The sequence below is a fragment of the Mus pahari genome, chromosome 2, assembly GCF_900095145.1.
Source record: "Mus pahari chromosome 2, PAHARI_EIJ_v1.1, whole genome shotgun sequence".
In the NCBI taxonomy this organism is placed as follows: Eukaryota; Metazoa; Chordata; class Mammalia; order Rodentia; family Muridae; genus Mus; species Mus pahari.
The window spans coordinates 23,677,163-23,697,951 of NC_034591.1; the positions used below are offsets into that span (position 1 = coordinate 23,677,163).

General features: G+C 44.9%; 1 protein-coding gene across 1 annotated transcript in view; it reads left to right on the forward strand.

The window, feature by feature from the left end:
* The window catches only part of Nom1 (nucleolar protein with MIF4G domain 1), a 16,300-nt gene extending 4,145 nt beyond the window's left edge, over nt 1-12,155 (forward strand). Inside the window, 8 exon segments of the mRNA XM_021190725.2 lie at nt 1,251-1,574; nt 2,738-2,848; nt 3,916-4,083; nt 4,772-4,893; nt 7,484-7,616; nt 8,036-8,167; nt 10,287-10,396; nt 11,647-12,155. Coding sequence (XP_021046384.1) covers nt 1,251-1,574; nt 2,738-2,848; nt 3,916-4,083; nt 4,772-4,893; nt 7,484-7,616; nt 8,036-8,167; nt 10,287-10,396; nt 11,647-11,821 — 1,275 coding nt within the window. The 3' untranslated portion in view covers nt 11,822-12,155.
* Nucleotides 12,156-20,789: the final 8,634 nt, after the last annotated feature.

A 20,789-nucleotide genomic window follows, 5' to 3' on the forward strand; every position in this document is an offset into this window, starting at 1 on the left:
GTTCATATTTCTAAATTATATTAATATGTTTAACTTTAAAGAAATAATAGAATTTAAATTTTGGCCTATTACATAATTGGACCTATTTGTGTGCTGAAAACATACCTGAATTAGTGTCTAAGAGTTTCTTGCTCTCTGAAGAATCCTGTCTTTGTTAACACTGAACATGAGCATAAGATGATACACTGCTCTGTGAGGGTATTCTTAGGTTTTTCTAAAATGAGAAAACCTGAACTAGGAATCAAGCCTCAGTCTTTAGTTTTAACTTTCAGAAATCAGTATTGCCATTGCCAGTCTGCTGTATCTTCCTTGATTCTTCAGCTTCATTGTTTTACAGTCTAACAAGTCTGTGTGGACTTGCCCATTATACTTCGAGCTGACTGAATCTCATCAGCCCTCCTTTGTCTATGTGTCATCCTAATCTGAATTTTACAGTAACTCTGCACGAGGTATCTACTGACAGTAAATCAGGTTTTGAACAGCTGCCAACACCTTACCCTTGTCTAGTTCCTAGAGTCCCAGACCAAATGCTGGGGATCATACCCAGTGATAGTTCCCTGCTAGTCTGTCCCAGATCATTATGTGAGCAGCCCTTTCTTCCCCCATCTATCACAGTTGCCTCACTCATCTCCCAGCTGGATGTCCTGCAAAAGAAAATAGTCACAAGATAATGCTACCAGCAGGAGGGTCAGTCACTACATTTCTGCTTTCAGGATTCACTGCTTTTGTTCAGAACCACCACAGAGTCAAGCCTTGGCCTCCTGCTTCCCCAAAACACACATAGGAGTTATAAATTGAATGTTCCAAAACAACAAGAGGACTGCCATAGTGGCCTTGTCCAACTTCATCAGGCCTCTGCTAGTTCTTGGCCTGGTGCTGTGCCCTGGTTATCATCTTCACACAGATTCTGACATCAAACTCAAGTTCAGGTTGGAAGCAAGCTCCTCTATGCCAAGCTATCTCACTAGCACATTTTTTAAAGACATTTTTCCTGAGAGTCACAGTAACGACTGGCTAAAAACCACTTTGTTGTTAATTCTAAAGAAATGAAAATATCTTTACAGAAAAGATTTGTATGCTGAGGCAAGCACTCAGTACTGTTTGTTATCTAGAATCTTCTCATCAATATGTGAAGCCTGCATTGTTAGTTACCAGCACCCCTGTCAGAGTTTTTAATCCCACCTGTATTCATGTTGCAGTTTTTAAGGCAGGGTCCCAGAGTGACATGATGTTTGTTCCATCTCCTTCAGGTTGGTGCTTGCTTCCTTGAAGCTGTGGTAAAGAAGTTTGATGATATCTATAGAAATGGAGGTGAGGGGAAAGAACTGGACAACCTCTTTACCATGATTGCCCATTTGTACAACTTCCACGTGGTACAGTCTATCCTCATCTTTGACATTTTAAAGAAGCTTGTTGGAACTTTTACGGAAAAAGACATTGAGCTGATCCTGTTGATGCTGAAAAATGTGGGCTTTGCATTGAGAAAAGATAACGCCTTGTCACTTAAGGAACTGATCACAGAAGCCCAGGCCCAGGCCAGTGGTGCAGGCAACAAGTTTCAGGACCAGAACAGGGTAGGAGTGTTGCTTGACCTGCTGAGTATCCATGAAGCACAGATGACAGAATGTAAATGAGTGTCTGGCTGAACACTAGTGTTTGTGCCCTAATGTTCTGTTTTCTTCTGCCTTATCTGCTGCTGTGGCTTTGTCCTTAGTCTGCAAACTGATCTGGGGAGGGGGGGGGGGTCGTTTCCTTGAATTTTTGAGATGGAGTCTCACTATGTAGCCCAGGCTAGCCTCAAACTCATGATCCTCTTCTGAGTGCTGGGCTTACATGTGTGTGCCACCATACCCTGCTTGAACCTTGTTTCTTCATTAAGAACTCATGCATATTTTATGATTACAATGTTTGTCCTCTCAGAAGTTGTTTCCCAAGAGGCTTGGGTGTCAGCCTGGGTTGAATGTGTGGCACTGCTTCTGAGCAGCAGAGACTTGGGTCTTACCAGCCAGTTTCCCTCCTGTAAAATAGGTCCTGCCTCATGTGAGGGGTTAGAATGGCACCTGAGAGGCCCTCAAAAAGAAAGAAGAAAGTGAATTGAAGCTCACCAGTGTGGGAGCCTGGGACCTTTGCCAGAAAGAAGATAGGGCCAAAGCCACATATGGGCCCAGGGAGCCAGGTTTTTTTCTTGGATAGAGGAAGATCTACATAGATAGTTGATTGGTAGATCCTGTACTTTGCTGGCCACTTTGACCCCAGTGTAGAATGATGGGAGGTGGCCTGAGCAGGGAAAGGCTTCAGGAATCTTGAAACAAAAGTAGCATGTACGAGTGTGGTGGCAATGGATGTAGCCTTAGGAGTCAGAAGTAACTTTCACATGATGGGAGTTTGGGAGAGGTAAGGCTGGAAGAAAAGATGACCCTGCTTCTGAATAGTCAAGTTGGCATCTAGATTAAGTCTTGAAGGAGGGTTTGTCATGAAGGATACTGGGTTACCCTCGTACCAGGGCTGGGGTTGTGGGAGTGGAGGAGGGAAGGCCTGTGGATAGTGCTAAGGTTTGAGACTCTACTGTTTTAAAAACTGTATCCCTGAATGCAGTGTTGAAGGTGACACAGACTGCCTCCAGCTGTCAGTGTTCTCATCAGTGGTGCCCCTCTGCTTAGCTGTGATGTATTTCTTCCCAAGCCCAATCATCACTGACTGTTAGTGATAAGTTTCAGTGGATTTCCTTTCCCTTAAGGTACGGTTTATGTTGGAAACAATGCTGGCTCTGAAGAACAATGACCTGCGTAAGATCCCTGGCTATAATCCTGAGCCTGTGGAAAAACTGAAGAAGTTACAAAGAGCTCTGGTGAGTGACACCCTATTCTGGTTTGTTCTGAACCTCCATGCCATTATGGACCCATTGTGGTTCAGGCTATGTTCAGCACAAGTGTTTGAAACTGTAAATCTGTTCAGGGCGTAATGGCATACACTTTTTTTTTTTTTTTTTTTTAAATCATTTATCACTTTACATTCCAATTGTAGCCCTCTCTTCCTCCTGGTTCCCCCTCACATAGCTCCTCCCCTGTCCCCCATCCCCGTCTCCTCTGAGAAGTAGGAGGCCTCCCTGAGATCACCCCACCCTAACACATCAAGTCACTGTAGGACTAAGGGCATCCTCTCCCACTGAGGTCATCCATACAATGTGTCTCAGGAGAACAGGATGCACGGGTAGTCAGCAGATTCAGGGACAGCCCCTGCTCCAGTTATTGAGGACCCTACATGAAGACCAAGCTGCACATCTGCTACATAAGAATGGCATACACCTTTAAGCCCAGCCCTCTGGAGGCAGAAGCAAGGTGGATCTCTGAGTTTGAGGCCAGCCTGGTCTACAGAGTGAGTTCCAGGACAGTCAAGGCTACACAGAGATGGAGGAGGTAGAAGGAGAGGAAGAGGGAGGAAGAAGAAGAGGAGGAGGAGGAGGGACAGAGATTGGAAGAGAGGACTGCATATCAGTAGTGATGATTCCATCAAATTAATTGAGTATCCAACTTTGAATCTTCTGAGGTGCTAAACTCAGACTGTATGATGGCTTCCTCTGTTGGTACTCAGAAGGCCAGACCCCATCTGGAACCAGGATGCTTTCCTCAGGTGTTCAGCCTGTATGCCTGACAGCACAAGATAGTCATTCTGAGTCTTTAGTCACATAGTGCATCATTGGTACAGATCCCAGGTCACACACATTTGAATTGTGGACCCACAGACTTCACACATAGAACACTGAGAGGTGAAGGCTCTTTCTAGCATTTTTCCAGTCAGTTGTGGGTGATTCATTGCCATAGTTGTACACCAAAACTGCCATTGTTAAACAAATCGTGACAGAAGTGCAGGTGTGAATCAGCTGAAACACTTCATGAAGCCTTTTCTTTTAATCAGGTTCGAAATGCTGGCTCAGGTTCTGAGACTCGGCTTCGCATCTCCTGGGATGGCATCTTGAATGCAGAGCAGGCTGGTCGCTGGTGGATTGTGGGGTCTGCATGGACTGGGACCCCAATGATTGACAACAGTCATCACATACACCTTCAGAAGCCACTTGCAGGCATGGTATGAAGTCTCTGTTGGCTTCCTGGCTATGGGCACCCTGGTGCATTAGAAGTCTGTTCTGCTTAAAGTAGCTCCCTGTTAATCCTGGGTGTTCTTGAAATGTACCACACAGGATTATCAGGACACTTCATAGAAATAGCTCATGTAAGCCTATGATTAATTTAGTTTCTTAAGAATTCTTAAAAGTTTCAACCCCAATTCAGACAAAGTCTAGAAACCGAATGAGAGAGGTGTGAAAATGAAACTCATTTGATAGGAGCTGTTGTTGGAACTCAGCAATATGCTGTTCCCAGGAAGTATAGGTTCTAGTTCCTTCTGTGGATTCAAATTATAACTCCAATGTCCTTGTCGTTCCTGCCCGGGAACCCTCATTTCACTTGGTAGTTGTGGCTCCCAGGCTCTGGCAGCAGCTTGTATCTGAACTTGGTCTTCATCTGATGCACAGATCTGATCCTCCTCCTGAGAAGGCTCCCACTGAGCTTTTCTCCTTTGGCAGATTTACCCAAGAATACAGACTTGGTATTTTCACGCATACATGTACACACAGTTTACAGTCACTTCTTCAATTGTGAATGTTACTCTTCAGAAATTCAAGTTTAGACACTTTGTAGAACAGTGTACCTTCTCTGAGGAGACTGCTTACATTGGGATAATGGAACAGTCTGGGCACTGATCTTTCTCTTTTCAGGTTAGCTCTAAGATGCTGGAGCTTGCAAGGAAGCAGAGAATGAACACTGATGTCAGGAGGATCATATTCTGCACTATAATGACAAGTGAGGACTTCTTGGATGCCTTTGAAAAGCTGCTGAAGTAAGCATTGGTGGAAACATTTTGATTTTTATTTAATAGATGTGACAGAAGTATGTTGATCTCTGTTTTAGCTTTTGGATAATTTGAACAACTGAGTCTTCCCTGTTACTGTCATCTTACCTGGGCTTCAGGTTCCACGTGACCCTCATAATACATTGAGCCCTGCTCATATGTCCTTGGTAAATGGTGCTATGTAGTGCCAAGATTTGAGAGTTTGGCTGGCAGTATTAGGTAACCAGCTGCCAGATTAGTCTGTTAGGGCTGTGGGGTTTTGAAAATTGTTATCTCTGTCTTTCAGACTCTTGATATAAAACTTACAATATATTTTCTATAGTTAGTTATAAATTTTAAAACATATTTCTAAAACTATTGAATATTAACCCCTTTATCTGGTTCAAACTTAGAAATAAATGCAAGTTTGATGATTGGGTTTCTGAACTGGGCCTTGTTGATATGAAAACCTCAAGCTTGCTTATGTTTCTGAAACCTTACTGTATTGCTGAATGTAGGTAGCTCTGAGTCTTCTAGTCAGGGCTGGCGTGGTCGTGCAACTTGTTACCCTAGCACTTGTAAGGCCAAAGCTGGAGAACCATGCTTCCAGGCCAGCTAGGATACAAAAGAAAAAGCATACCAGACTTAGCAGTGGCTCCCTGCCCACCCAACTTTTATTCATGAGAATCATTAGCCAAGCTGGGACTATAACTCAATAGTGTGAAGCCCTGAAGTCCAGCGCTCCAGCATTGCAGTTTTGTTTTGTTTTATTTAATCACTGTCTGTTCCTGTGGATATTTAACCCCATGGATTGATTAAGCTGATTGATGGAGCTGAAATGAAACTGGTTGTTTGGATAGCCCACATACACCTTGAGCAGCATGCTGCTTCTGTTGGGTTTGTTTGCTCTTTAGGGAAGTTGTGGGGGTAATGTGGCAGCAGAGTTACTGTTTTCTCCTAAGTCTAGAGCCTTTGTCTCCAGCCATTGAACTCAGTGCAGTCAGTTGGGTTTAGGAACATGGCTAAGTGGCAGAGGGTTTGCCTAGCATATACAGGGCTGTGTGGCATGCACAGGGTAGTTAGTTCTACCCTTAATATGCCTCCCTCCTGCTGACACAAGAAGAAGAAAGACAAATCAGTTGCTTTCAATTGCCAAAAACTCATCCACTATTGGGTAGACACTAGCTAAGGTGCCTGGGATACTTGTCAGTCAGCTCCACAGAAGACTGAGCACCAAGGCTAACATCAGCACAGGTGATTCTAAAGGATTCTCTACCCAGGACGAGGAGTCAGTCTTGACTTCATGACTGTTGGCATGTTTATATAGCAGACCTAGAGGCTCAGAAAATACATCCTTGGTAGCCTCTGTTTCAAGAATAGTGCCTGCTGCAAAAAAAGGAAGGAGGTTTAGTGGCTGTGGAACTTCCTGTGTTCCCACTGTGGTGGTTGCTACCAGACACTGGGACTCTCCACACTCACAGGACTGTACAAAGAGGATAGATATTGCTGTTAGTTTTACGTGGAGAAGGGGTATTTGGGGGGTTTGAGACAGATCTCCCCATACAGCTCAAGCTGCTCTTGAGCTCCACAATATAAACCAGTCCTCAGCTTTGTAACTTGGGAGTTGTGTTGTGCCCTACACATGAGGCCATGTTATTTAAAAAACTGAGGCCCAAAGAAGCTAGGAACAAAACTGGACTGTAGCCCAGTAAGTATGTGGCTGCCACTATCATCTTGAACAACTCATATGCCACTGGATTCCTCAGACAGGGAGGCTCATATGCCACTGGATTCCTCAGACAGGGAGGAGCTGATTTTGCCATAAAAATTGAAAGCAGGCCCCACCACCCACCCCTCACCATATGCACCAGGCAGGAGAGCTGGCCCTGCCCTTTATGGTCCTCAACACCCTGAAGAATAAACCCTGCATCTCACCTGGGCAGCATAGTAGAGCTGATCCTAGTGACTAAGACACATGTGAGCCAGCCCCAAGAACATAAGAACAGGACCCTGCCCTTGCCAGCTTGTTCATTGGGTGAGCTAGTCAGAGCAATGCTGAAAAAAGCTTGCCCTGGTGTTATTGGACGTAGGAGAGCTGGTGGGCTGACCAACTCTGCCACCTCCCAGGCCCAGAACCAGGGCTTTGAGTTGCCCCACCCACCCACCATCTACCCCCATCTATGAACTGCTGGAGCACATGAAGGGCCCAGTCCTACAGATCCAAAGCTGCAGGATCTCCATGACAAAGGGCAACAACAGATTAAGAGGAAACCCCATGAGGATCCAGTATTGATAATATAGCAGAAGCTAGAAGCCTCAAACCAGACCAATGGCTCATTGCAATGAATATTTGTAAATAAAGATGTTTGGACAAAAAATTATATAGTGTATGACAGATCATGACACACTGCAGCCCTCACCACAAGATGATGTTTTAATTCTACTTTTTCTTTTGGAGGGGTGATTGCAAGGACAGGTACAAAGGAATGAGGAAATGAATGGGATTGGGGTACATGACATGAAATTCACAAAGAATCAATAAAATGTTAAAAAAATTTTTTTGAAAGAATCTATTCTTAGTCTGGCTGTTTGTCTATAGACTTGGACTGAAGGACCAGCAGGAGCGAGAGATAGTTCATATCCTCATGGATTGCTGCCTGCAGGAGAAAACCTACAACCCTTTTTATGCTTTCCTGGCCAGCAAATTCTGTGACTATGAAAGGAGATTCCAGGTAACTTATAAGACCACCAGTACATCTGCCTGGCTCGTTACCAGGAGCTCTGTGTCCCCATCATGTGTCATGTCCATGCTAGCAGTCAGACCTACCTGCATTGGAGAGAAGGTGGAACAGTGGGGCAAGGTGACAGGGATCTAGCCGAAGGCAGCTGGTCTGTCTCAGCTGGAACGATTGTGGTCTTCTGGCTGGATGCCTCTGTAGTGTTTTAAGGCACTAACAACCTTTCTTCAAAGTCGTGTGTTGAAGTGTGGGTCAAAACTTCAAAATTGACTTCTATGATGGTGTCAGGAAGAGGCAGTGAAGTTGTTCCTATTCCCAGGAACTGGGTTGACAGCAAGTGACTAAGAAATAGAGTGCCTAGAGTGGTGAGTTGGTCCAGTGATCTTAACTCTTTCTTCTTTACTGTCGCCCAGATGACTTTCCAGTTCAGCATATGGGACAAATTTCGGGACTTAGAAAATTTGCCAGGCACTAAGTTCACAAATCTGGTTCATCTGCTGGCACACTTGTTGAAGACAAAATCACTTCCACTTTCTGTTCTAAAGGTTTGTATAATGCAAGAAAATAGTATAAGCAGCTAAGACAGTATAAATATTTTATTTGGTATATTTTAAAATGCATTTTCTGAAATTTGAGGGTTGGCGGGGAAGAGAGCGGCAGGATTTCTCTATTAGTCCTGGCTGTCCTGGAACTTTCTCTGTAGACCAGGCTGGCTTTGAACTCAGAGATCTGCCTGCCTCTGTCTCCCAAGTGCTGAGATTAAAGATGAGTACACATACACACACCAGCTATCACCAAGGGAAGTCAGTGCAGGAGCTTGGAGTCAGGACGTGGTGCAGAAGCCCTGAATGTACTCTGCTTAGCCTGCTTTCTTATAGAACCCAGGACAGCCTAAGACGGCCTCACCTACAATGGGCTGAGCCTTCTACATCAGCCACTACAGCCCATCCTTTTTTCCCCTCCTTTTCTTGAGATAGGCACTACAGCCCATCTTATAGGGACATTTCCCAATTGAGCTTCCCTCCTCTCGGATGATTCTAGCTTGTGTGAAATTGACATAAAACTAGACAGGGCAGACTTTCCTTATAAAGATGGCAATTGTGGACCTTCACTGCAAAATACCATGAGGCTGTAGTTCACCACCCCTGCACTTGGGGCCTTCAAAGCCTTGAGACACCAGTACAGAAGACAGAGAAGCACAGGAGGTAGGGATTCCTGGCCTTTTGACAAGACTAAAGGAGATACAGTAGACATAAGTCAAGATGCTGAGTTCCGTGTCTTTCTGTGGCATTGCTGGTCTGTAAGGCAGCATCCTAAGCATTTGCCTTCCTGCCTTTAATCAACATTTCTGCTCACAATTTCTTGGTGACCATGAGAATTAGGCAGGAGCCAGTTGTGTATGGTAGGGCTTATACTAGGGTTCTCCAGACTAACAGACTTATAGAATGAATCGCTACATAGAAAGGGGATTTATTAGAATGACTTACAGGCTGCAGTCCAGCTAACCCAACAGTGGCTATCTGTGGACAAAAAGTCCACAATGCTAAATGTCTGCGCTGGTCTTCAGTATACACTGAAATCCTGAAGAAGTAGTCTCTAATGTCAGTGAAGGAATGGACTTGCTGGCAGGGCAGGGCAAGAAGGCAGAAAACAAAAGATCCCCTTCTTGTCCTTACATAAGCTTCAAACAAAAGGTGAAGTAAGATTCTAATTAGAAGTGGATCTTCCTACTTCAAATTAAGCAAAAAAAGTCCCTCACAAGTGAGCCCTCCATTTTGGAATTTTAGTTAATTCCAGATGTAGTCAAGTTGGCAGCTAGGAGTAGCCATCACAGAACACATCCCTGACCTTGTTCTTGGGCTCTTGTTTGTACCCCTCAGCTCTTCTCAGGAAAGCTATTCTTTAGTATAGTATTTATCCTTGTTCAAAGGCTTTTTCCTATTCCTGTATCTGCAATCTGAGCATATATGAGCATTGCTCAAGCCTCTCTGGGCAGAACCTTGTCACCATACCTTCTTGCAGCTTTTCTTTCTTCCTTTTTCTTTTTTTTTTCCAAATAAGATGAAGGTTCGTTTACTAGCATTTTAAAAGGGAAAAAGACTACAGGCAAGCTGTAAAACTCCAGCAGTAGCTGGAGAAGAGAAAGAAAAATGACCATGCCATTTAAACTAGCATGGAGGCCAGACAAAAGACAAAACATCCTTTGTTGTAGGATATGTTGGAGGAGGAAAAGCCCAACGTGTTAAGGAAAGCATACTGTGAAACTCCCTTCAAATTCAACTTGAGTTTCTGTTTTCTCCATGGTGTGTTTGTGGTTGTCTATGTATAATATGTTTATCGTACTGCTAAAAATGAGATGCTTTGCTCAGTTTTTGATGCTTTTCTAAGAAACACATATGTGTGTGTTAACCTAATTTTCTTTGTGGGGTTGTAACTAAAGAGTAACTACTTCAGAGGACAGAGGATTGGAGTGTATATACCCTATAGCTATGATCCCCACTGCATTGTAGCTCACAGTCTGGGAACCAACCCACCTCGCCAGTAGTGAGTACTCTGTCATTGCCAGCAGTTGGTTCCTAACAGCCAGTGTTGTAGAGAGCAGGAAGGGCCACAAACCATGTACTGAATCAGCATTAGGATGCTTTCCTATCTCCTGACCCTTAGGTAGTTGAATTCAGTGAATTGGATAAACCCAGAGTTCACTTCCTACGGAAGGTGTTGACTGCACTGTTGATGGAAACAGAAGAAGACGACCTGGCTGTAATTTTTTCAAGGTATGTGCCTAGTGTTCCCTGATTGAACATAGAAAAATGGCAGAGAGATTGCATTGTGAGCCAGCATGGAGGTCACTCCCATTTCACTGCTGTTGGTTTATAAAGCCAGGCTTGTGTCTAGTACACAATTTTAGTCCTAATTCTAAGGTTTAATGTTCATGCACTAATTGAAGAAATGCAAGACTTGCCTAACACAGAACAATGACTTATGACAAGTCGATATGCTAAGCTGTTCAGTGGGTTCATTTCATCTTCTTATGGGGTGCTAGGACTTGAACCCAAGCTCAGCATATGCTTCTGCCACTGAGTCTTATCCCTAACCCTCAGAAAGATAAAGGAGGGCATTTTGGATAACAACTTTAATCCCAGAGTTTAAGAAACTGAGGCAGGAGAGTTGCTACAAACTCTGGGCCAGTCTGGCATGCCCAGTGAATTTTAGGCCAGAATAACACAGAGTGAGACCCTGTCTCCCCATCTCCCCCCCCCAAAAAAGGAATTTTTATTTTGTTGTTTTTTTTTTTAATTTTTGAGACAGGCTCCAACTATATATCCCTAGCTGGTATGACCAGGCTGGCCTCAAACTCACAGGTCTGCCCAGCCTTTGCTAGGATTAAAGACCTGCACCACCACACCTGACAAAAATTCTTAACAAAAATCGTACTTTGAAAGAAGCTGGAGCTAGGTGGTAGCACACACCTTTAATTCCAGCACTCAGGCATTAAGCAGGTAAATCTCTGAGTTCAAGGCCAGCCAAGGCTACGGAGCTAGTTCCAGGACAGCTAGGGCAGAAAAACCTTGTAGGTGGGTGGATTCTGGATGGATGGTGGATTCTGGATGCAACCAGTTATGGCAGCATATGCCACTAATCCGAGCACCTCAGAAACTGAGTCAGTAGGGTCACAAATTTGGCACCACCCTGGGTTACCCTCTCCTTTAAAAAAAGAAGCCAGATAGATATAGTGACATTCTTGTGGTTACACCTTTTCTAGAGGATGATTCTTTGAGTCCAAGAGTTCAAGGCTAGCTTAGACACTATAGTAAGGTTCTGCCTAAAAATACAGAGATTTTCTTCAGTAAGCCACGGGATTGGAGTCTCAGTAGCAGACAGCTGCCTGTCTTATACAAGACCCCTTTTACACAATCATCCAAAAAACAAATGGTTAAAAGTGGGTTTTGTCTTGCTTTTTGAAGCACCAGGCTCATCTCAAAGACAAGCTTCTTCCTGACCTGTGTCTCCAATTTCATTTCAGAGTGTCTGACAACCCAAAACTGGGAATGTTGCGAGAAGGCCTGAAGCTCTTCATCGGCCACTTCTTACTGAAGCACACACAGGCTCACCAGAGTGCTGAGGAAGCCAGTCTGCTGAGAGAGAGGGCAAGCCTTGCATCTAAGTCTTTGCAGGGCAAAGCCATCCTGAGAATGTAGCCAAAGTATAGGGAGCATTTGACCAAGGGATGTGATTTGTGAATTCAAGGCAGTCCTGCCTTTGTAAGAACAGGAGGAATTATGCCATGCTTTGTCATGGTTTAAATATTATATTTTCAGATTTTTAGAACCAGGGTTGTATGTACTTCAAATGTATATGTATGTATATAGCAGGTCAGGGGAAGGGGGGAGAGAAGATGGGGATTAAGCCATGAGGAGAGGGTTGGTACCATAAATTGATGACTTTTTTTAAATCATCTAAAATGTGGATTAAAAGTTTAAAAGCTGGGCACATGGTGGCACGTGTCTTTCATTCTAGCACTCGGGGAAGCAGGGGCAGGCAGATCTCTGAGTAGTTGCAGGCCAGTCTACATAGTGAGTTCTAGGACCGCCAGAGTAAATTGTGTGACCCTATCTCATAAAAATGAAAAGTTGTAATGCCTTAAGAAACTGATGCTTGGGCTCTGATATCTCCCACTCAGCAATCCCACTTCCTTCAGGTAGGTATTGAGTACTTGGGAAGAAGAGAGAAAAAAGAAAGAGATAAGAAGCTGGCAAGATGGCTCAGCTGGTAAGAACCTGGACCGCTCTTCAGAAGGTCCTGAGTTCATATCCCAGCAACCTCATGGTGGCTCACAACCACCCATAATGAGATCTAACGCCCTCTTCTGGTGCATCTGAAGACAGCTACAGTGTAAATAAATCTTTGGGCCAAAGCGAGCAGGCTCTAAGAGAGCAGGGTTGACCAGATTGAGCAGGGCCAACCAGAGCAAGCAGAGGTCCTAAATTCAATTCCCGGCAACTACATGAAGGTTCACAACCATCTCTACAGCTATAGTGTACTCATATACATAAAATAAATAAATCTTTTTTTTTTTTTTTAAAGAACAGATAAAATGATTGTGTTGGGTGAGGGTAGCATGGACTCAGGCAGTCTGAGAAGGAATGACCTTGGATGCCTGGCTTCCACGAGTCCTCTTTATTTTACAGCCTTAAAGTTTGCTTTCTCTCTCAAATGCTGTGAACTTGACTAACCCTGACCTTCGATTGTAACTAAATAGTAGAAAAGTCCTAAGTTAGAGCTTTTACACCCAGCGGTGTCCTGTGAGGAGTGCCCTTTTCAGGCGGGCAGGCAGGCACAGACAAGGGATGCTTGTTCCTATGGGACCCCTTCTGTCGGTTTTGAACAGCGTATCCCTGTAGCAGTGTGAGATGACCGTGTATGGTCAGGAGGTCTCCATGCAGGTCCCTGAGAACCGAGCCATGAAGTGAGCCAGCAGTGCCTGCTGCTGTTCTTGTTGCTATAACAACACCTGACAAGTAGCATAAGATAGGGTGGCCTGGGCTCACACTATGTAGGCACATCATAGTGGGGCATCATGCAACAAGAGCTCAAGGCATCTGGTCACATTGTACCTGCCGTGAGGAAGCAGAGAGAGACACAGGTACTTGGTTCACTTTCTCATTTTCATTAGGTCCAATCCCAGCCCATGTTCAGCCCAATCAAGAAACTTGCAGCCACTCGGAGAGGTTTGCCTTCTAGGTGGTTTGGATCCTACCAAGTGGGCAGTGTGTGTAGATTTGGTGGTTAAGAGTAAAGCTCCATAGAACACTTGTTCAAACTCTAGGCTCACTAAACTTTAAACAAAAAAGAAAAGTCCTTTTTTTACTTACCTTTTCTCAATTTTATTTATGTGTGAGTGTATGGACATGTGTACAAGTGCTTTTGAAGGCCGGAAGAGGGATGGCCTGGAGCTAGAGTGCCAGGTGATCATGAGCTGCCTAATTTGAGTTCTGGGAACCAAGCTGAGCTCCTCTTAGAACAGCAGGCACTCTCACCCAGGCCAGATCTCCAGCTCCAGGTATGTCTTTTTCCCCACTCCCCACCAGGGTATCTCCTTGTAACCCTAGCTGTCCTGGGACTCAATTTGTAGATTAGAGATCAATACGTGATCACAGAGATTCACCTCTTCACCCCACCCTCTATGGAGTTAAAGGTATATATTACCATGCCAGGCCTCAATTCTGTCTGTCTGTCTGTCTGTCTGTCTGTCTGTGTGATGCTTACAGTAAAGGTTAAGAACTAATGTATAAGGTACAGTGGCACACACCTTTAATCCCCACACTTTGGATACAGACACAAGCAGATCACGTGACAGCTCTCAGCCAGCCTGGTCCTCATAGCAAGTACCAGGACTAAAGAACTTGTCTCAAACAACAACAAACATGTATAAAATCACTTTTAAAAGGGGGAATTTCATCTGTAAAATAAAGATGTAAATTTTATGTAAAATAAGCACTTTTAAACTATTTTCTGTAGTATGTCACTACCTCTGACACTGAGGCTGGCTGGGTCCATCCCAGAAGCTGCTGACAGTGTAAGATTGTTCATACTTGGTTCACCACCAGACTCTTCCCTTGGATTCCAAGAAGCCATGGTCATGTCCAAATGGAGGAGACAGCTGCATGTAGAGGGTTAGCCTTCTAGGTTGGACAGTATCTGGGATGATTTCTCTATTTCTAATGTGTTAATCTTACTCTACATTAAGAAGCAGAACCAGCCTGGCAGTGGTGGCGCATGCCTTTAATCCCAGCACTTGGGAGGCAGAGGCAGGAAGATTTCTGAGTTTGAGGCCAGCCTGGTCTACAAAGTGAGTTCCAGGATAGCCAGGGCTACACAGAGAACCCTGTCTCGAAACACCCCCCCCCCAAAAAAAAAAAAAAAAAAAAAAGGCAGCAGAACCCTTTTCACCACTTGATATCACTGTATACTCCTAGATCCCCATTCTGCCTTAATGTAGGTCAAGGAACTATGGCTTGGTTTATTTATATGTATAGTGTTTTACTTGTATGTGTGTTATAAGCTGCTGTGTGAGTATTGTGAACCTGGGTTCTCTGAAAGAGCAGCAAGTGCTCTTTAATTGTTTAGTCATCTCACATGAAACTGTCACCATCATTAAGGTCATAACATATCCTCTATTTCACCGGGCGTGGTGGCGCACGCCTTTAATCCCAGCACTCGGGAGACAGAGGCAGGTGGATTTCTGAGTTCGAGGCCAGCCTGGTCTACAAAGTGAGTTCCAGGATAGCCAGGGCTATACAGAGAACCCTGTCTCGAAACCACCACCACCCCCCAAAAAATCCTCTGTATTTCAAGTCTACTCCCACTCCTTATTATTGTGGCTTGGGTTCATATAGTCACTTAATGTCAGGTGTGTTTAAGTACAGGACACAGCTCTTAGCTGTAGTCCCCATGCTTTGAAGTACAATGCCAGGACTACCCTCCATTGCTGTTGGTATCCTTGAACATGACTGCCCCCGGTCTTTTTTTGCTATTGAATATGTTTTAGAGGTCATGGAAAGGTGAGACCTACTGTGTTTGTGTCTCATTTACTCAGTATGGTGCCGTCCATCTTACTCATGTGGTCACAAATAATAGGACTGCTCTCTCTGAGAAGGCTAAATGTGCATTTGGACACTGTTCTCTGTAGCCCTTCTCGCATCCTTGGGCAGTCAGGCTTTTGTGAGTGAACATGGGAATGCCATGTCTCTGGTACTCTGACCTCAGTTCTAGCAGTGAGCTTATTGTACCCTATGGCATTTCTATTGCTAGCTTTTGGAGGAACTTTCCCACTGTTTGCATAATGGCTGTACCAATTTTCATCTGCCCCACACAATACAAGGGCTCCCTTTTGTTCAAACCCTGTCATCACTTTTTATGTTCCCGCGTTTTAGCAGTGACTATAGTATATATAGTATATAGTAGGCATGTGTGAGGGAAAGCCTCATTGTGGCTTTGATTCCACACTCCTGTTGGCTATTTTATATCTTAATTAGGAGAAAAGCTTATTCACACTCTTTGCCCAGCTTTTGTCAGTGTCTTATATCACAGCAACAGAAATGAAATTAGAACCAAGAGGCTAGTGTCTTGGGGTTTGTTGTTTTGTTCTGTTTTAGTACTTTTAGAATACCATCCCACTGTCCTTTGGTCTACAGTTTCTGCCAAGGACTTCACCAGTCTTACAGAGGGGAGGGTGGTCCTTAGTATGTATTCTTTCTCTTGATGCTTCCATAGTTCTCTCTCTGAACAGTTTAGTTATAAGATGGCTCAGTTAAGACCACTTCACCTATTTGGGGTTCTTTGTCATGATCTGGGAACTCACTTTCCCTACAGCTTTGAAGTTTCAGTTACTTCTCTGTAAAAGCCCCTCCCGCACACTGTGGGACCAATGCTGCATGTTTTAATGTATGCCATACTACCCTGAGTCCTATAGGATTCTTTTTGGTTTTATTTTGGGGTTTTGTTTTATTTGGTATTTGGTTGGTTGGTTTGGGGTTTTGGGGGGTTTGTTGTTGTTTTGGTTTGGGTTTTTTTTGTTGTTGTTTTGTTTTGTTTTGTTTGAGACCAGATTTCTCTGTGTAGCCTGGGCTGTCCTGGAACTCACTCTGTAGACCAGGCTGATCTCAAACTCAGATCCACCTGCCTCTGCCTCCCAAGTGCTAGGATTAAAGGTGTGTGCGCCACCACCCAGCTCCTGTAGGAGTCTTTGCTCTTTTCATTCATTGTCTTTTTGTTCAGTATGTAGTTTCCATACCTGCTGAGAGCTTGCAAGGTCTTCTGTTTGACTATGTGTACTCTTGAAGCTTCCTGGAATTCCATAGTTCCCCTATTGTGTTCTTCGGTTCCGAATTTCTGAGGTTCTTGAGGTTCCTTTCTTCTTATAATGCCGTGTTCAGGTGTTGCTCTCCTTGCTTGGCAGCCTTACTGTGTTCTCTTGCAGTTCAGGGGCTGCTTGAAGATCCTTTTAATGCCTTGTTAGGTTATTTGCAGCTCCCCATATCTCAGCTTATGCCTCTGGAGCTCAGCTTCGTTCCATCGGTGCTTGTTGTCAGCATGCTCCCCAGCCTTGGACCACTGTCCTGTTTTAAGAAGCAGATACCTTCTGCTTTTACTAACCTGACTTGGAAAAAGCTTGGAAAAACCACCCATCCTAGCCAGGGTTCAGGGACATGCAAATATATGAACCTAGGAGAGGCAGTCGCATTCACACCACCACAGAACTGTAAGTATGGAAGTGTGCCACTCATTTCTGTGATGTGCCTGTAAGTGCATGTCTATTGCTGTGGTAAAGCATAATGATCAAAAGCAACTTGGGGATAAAAAGGTTTATTTGGCTTACATATCCTGAGCTGAGGAGAGCCGAGGCAGGAGCTTAAACAGGATGGAAACCTAGAAGCAGAGGCCATGAAGGAGCACTGCTTCCTGGCTTGCTTTGCCTGCTTTCTTATAGCACTCAGAACCACCAGCCCTTGGTACTGCCCACAATGGCTGGGCCTTCCCACAGCAATCACTGGTTAGGAAGATGCCCTGCTCATTAGCCTACAGTACCATCTTACTCCCGCCCCCACCTCCAGGTTTTTTGAGACAGGGTTTCTTAGTGTAGCCCTGTGTGTCCTGGAACTAGCTCTGTAGAAAAGGCTGGTCTTGAACTCAAAAATCTACCTGCCTCTGCCTACTGAGTATGTGCTGTGCCCAGCTACAGCACATCTTTTGGAGATGTCTCACATGATTCTAGCTGTCGTCTCAGGTGATTCTAGCTATGTCAACTTGACATAGTGTCAAATGCCACTCATTTCTGATATGCCAGGTTTTCTTCCTAGCTCCTTTACAGAACAGGGAGGGGATTTTGTGAATGCCATATGTATCAGTATGTTTACACATGGCATTTATGAAATCATTAAGCCTGGCTTCACACAGATGACTCAGGTACCCACACAACACTCCAGCAGTCACACATTGCACATATTGCTGTTAGGGTGACTGACTGAAAGACTGTAGAGAGCTCTGTAATTAGTTCAGGATGGTGCCTGATGTTGAGTTGGGGGATTGGTTCTCACTTCCATGGTCTGAAATGTAGATAACACCGTTGTTTCTGTTTGTATTCCACTTGAGCCCTCCCTCCATCCTCCTGATTTATGGATTGTAAATTACTTTTAACAAACCATTATATTCATGAAGTTTTACTGGGTGTTGTGTCCTGACATATTCCAGACAAGGAACCTTTGAAATTCCAAATATTCCTGTTTATCAGTAAACCAGATGTGTGTCTCTGGTGTGCCACAGCTGTGAAAGTATGGCTTATTGCCAGTGGCAGCTGCAGTGTGACTTTTTGTGGTTCTGATTACATGGAGATACATGTGCCAGGAATTGTAGGTTAAAGCCAACTGGCTATGGCTCTCAGAGGAGCCCTCCCCTCAGCTTGTATGCAGGCCTGCCTCTTTGCCATCTCAGTAGGGCTGCTGAGATGGAGTGAGGCACATATATATGCTCCAGGGTCTCCCTGCCCCCCCCCCCCGTTCTCCTGACATATCATGAGAAACCACATTAAGACTGCCTGTATCTCCTGTGAAGGTCACCCAGTATAGAGGAATGCCAGGACCAGGAAGTGGGAGTGGGTGGATTGGTGAGTGGGGGGTGGGTGGATAGGGGATTTTCAGAAGGGAAACTAGGAAAGGGGATAACATTTGAAATGTAAATAAAGAAAATATCTTTTAAAAAAAAACAAAAAAGACTGCCTGCATCTGCCTGGCTTGACTGAGATGTAGAAGCCATGTCTTCCAATGTTCCTTTCTTCTGACAGTACCATTCTTCACTCTGTGTAAGCATTTCCTAAAGCCTTTACCCTCTCCCACAACCTTGGAGCTGTCTACACTCACCATATGGCAGCTTACTTCCTCTCTCAGGCCTACGATGGCTAACTGGGCCTACCATGGTTAACTAGGTCAGGATGGACCCTGAGGCACCCAACTTCAAGTTTCCAGAATTCCACCAGCCAGGAAATGTCTCACAGAGCCATAGTCAAGGATTCTAGAGGAGGAGTGGACAAAGAGACGGAGCCATGGGTCAGAGGATGACAAGACAAAATGCAGAACTCATCTGCTGGTGGCATCTGGTAAGTCAGTCTAGGAGCTGTGGATTCCTAGGTGTGCCAGCTCCACCCGACCCTCCAGGTTCTCCAGATCACTAAGGGCCCCAGGTGTGATGAGAGGTGCAAGCTTGGATACCTGCATGAGCACAGCTGGAAGGTGGGGCAGACATGCTCACTGACCATTGCCCCACCTCAGACCAAGGTCAGGGACCTCCAGAGTTCCATGTCTCAAATGTAATATGGAGCAGATATGTGAACATGGGCTGCCTGCTGCTCTCTCACACCCCTGCAGCTCTTCTGAAGTTGGTGGTCCATTTTCTAACACAGCAGCCTGACCATTAGACCTTCCCAAGATTATCCTCCAAGTCAGCCCTGAGGCCAGATGTGAAGATACTTCCACCCTCCCCTGCAGCAACTTTGTTTTGCTGAAATCACACGAGCTCCTGAAGAGATGAAATGGCAAGACTTGGACTCTGAGGGTGATGTGGTCTCTGCTTAGCAGCCACATTCCCTTGGAGGTTGCTGGAATGCTCTCTGCTTTGTTCTTCTCTGAAAAACTCTGGTTTTCCTCCACTGGTTGCATCACAGTGTAGCAATGGATTAGGAAAGTGCAAAGTGGGTAAGTATATAGTCACCTAGCACCCCACTCACAAAGAGTATCACTGCAGGAGACCAGTGGCAGTACCTTCCCAGGGCAGCACCCTATGACTTGATGACTTCCCACAAGGCCCTCCTTTTAAATGCTTTACAGGCCCCACACTGCCACCCTGGGGCCCAGCTCCTAACACACAAACCTTGGAAGCAAACCACACCACTGCAGTAATGGACACTGCTCAGAATTTGGAGGCTAAGGAGAGGGCATGTGGAGAAAGGCTAGTTTGGTGTAAAGCACACTGCATTTTCTCAGACCTGAGAAATCTGTGGTAGTCAGGACCAGGCAGACATCATCACTCTACCTCTGGAAGGAGCCTGTGGACTTCCAGCATCTAGGATCCCTGGAGGAGAATAAAGTCAGGAGGAAAGAGTGCTATGAGTGAACCTCTGGACAGGTCCAGCAGCTAAACATAGACCACAGTTGTCCAATCAAGTGAGACACATGCTGGGAGGTCAGATTCCGGGATGGGAGAGTTTGGCTATGTGCTCTCCAGATCCTCGTTAGCACCCTGCCCAGAAAAAAAACAAAACAAAACGTGTCTGTTGGAATGCTTGGGCTATGAGTCCATGTGACCACAGAGGGATTAAAGATCCACGTGAAAGTAGCCCTGACAGGCCAGGGGTACTTGGCCTTCCCTCCCCTTTATGCCATGTGTCATGGGTTACAGCACAGTGGTAGTAGGGACTTGGCTGTTTGGAGGTAGAGCTCAAGAGAAGGGTACATTTATCTTGAGTAGAGCAGAATAATAGTGAAAATTGATGTTTGCATGAGATGGTCAAGGGGGACATTGGGTCCGGTCTCAGGGCTGTGGCTCTTGTGCACGCAAAAGACAACAGTATAGCATGTGCCCCACTGGAAGGCAACTTTGCCCATGCTAAGCAACTGTGACTTTAGACAAGACAAGTTCAGAGAAGGACATGGCAGCTGCCAACCTTCCCTGAGTCCCCAGCTCATGTTTGCAACAGTATCAGGGATGGTTTCTGAAGGTAATGACCACCTCAGAGTAAGCTTTGGTCTAATTCCTTCCCTGTAAACACATCACCAGTCACTCCTTGACAGCCTTCTTGTTGGCTATCAATTATCCCAGCACCTGAGGAAGAAAGGCCATGACACAAGCTTGGCCAGGTAGCAGAGGAAAGAAACACAACTGCAGTTTTGAAGGTCTTGATGGTTCTTGATAATGTTTCATTTTACTGTCTCTGAAAAGAGCAGTTTATTGCTTTTATTTGTTAATTAATTTTAGTTCTCCAGTTGCTCACAATCTTCAGTGTTAACCATGTTCACTTTTTTTTTTTTTTTTTTTTTTGGTCTTTTCAAGACAGGGTTTCTCTGTGTAACCCTGGCTGTCCTGGAACTCACTCTGTAGACCAGACTGGCCTCGAAC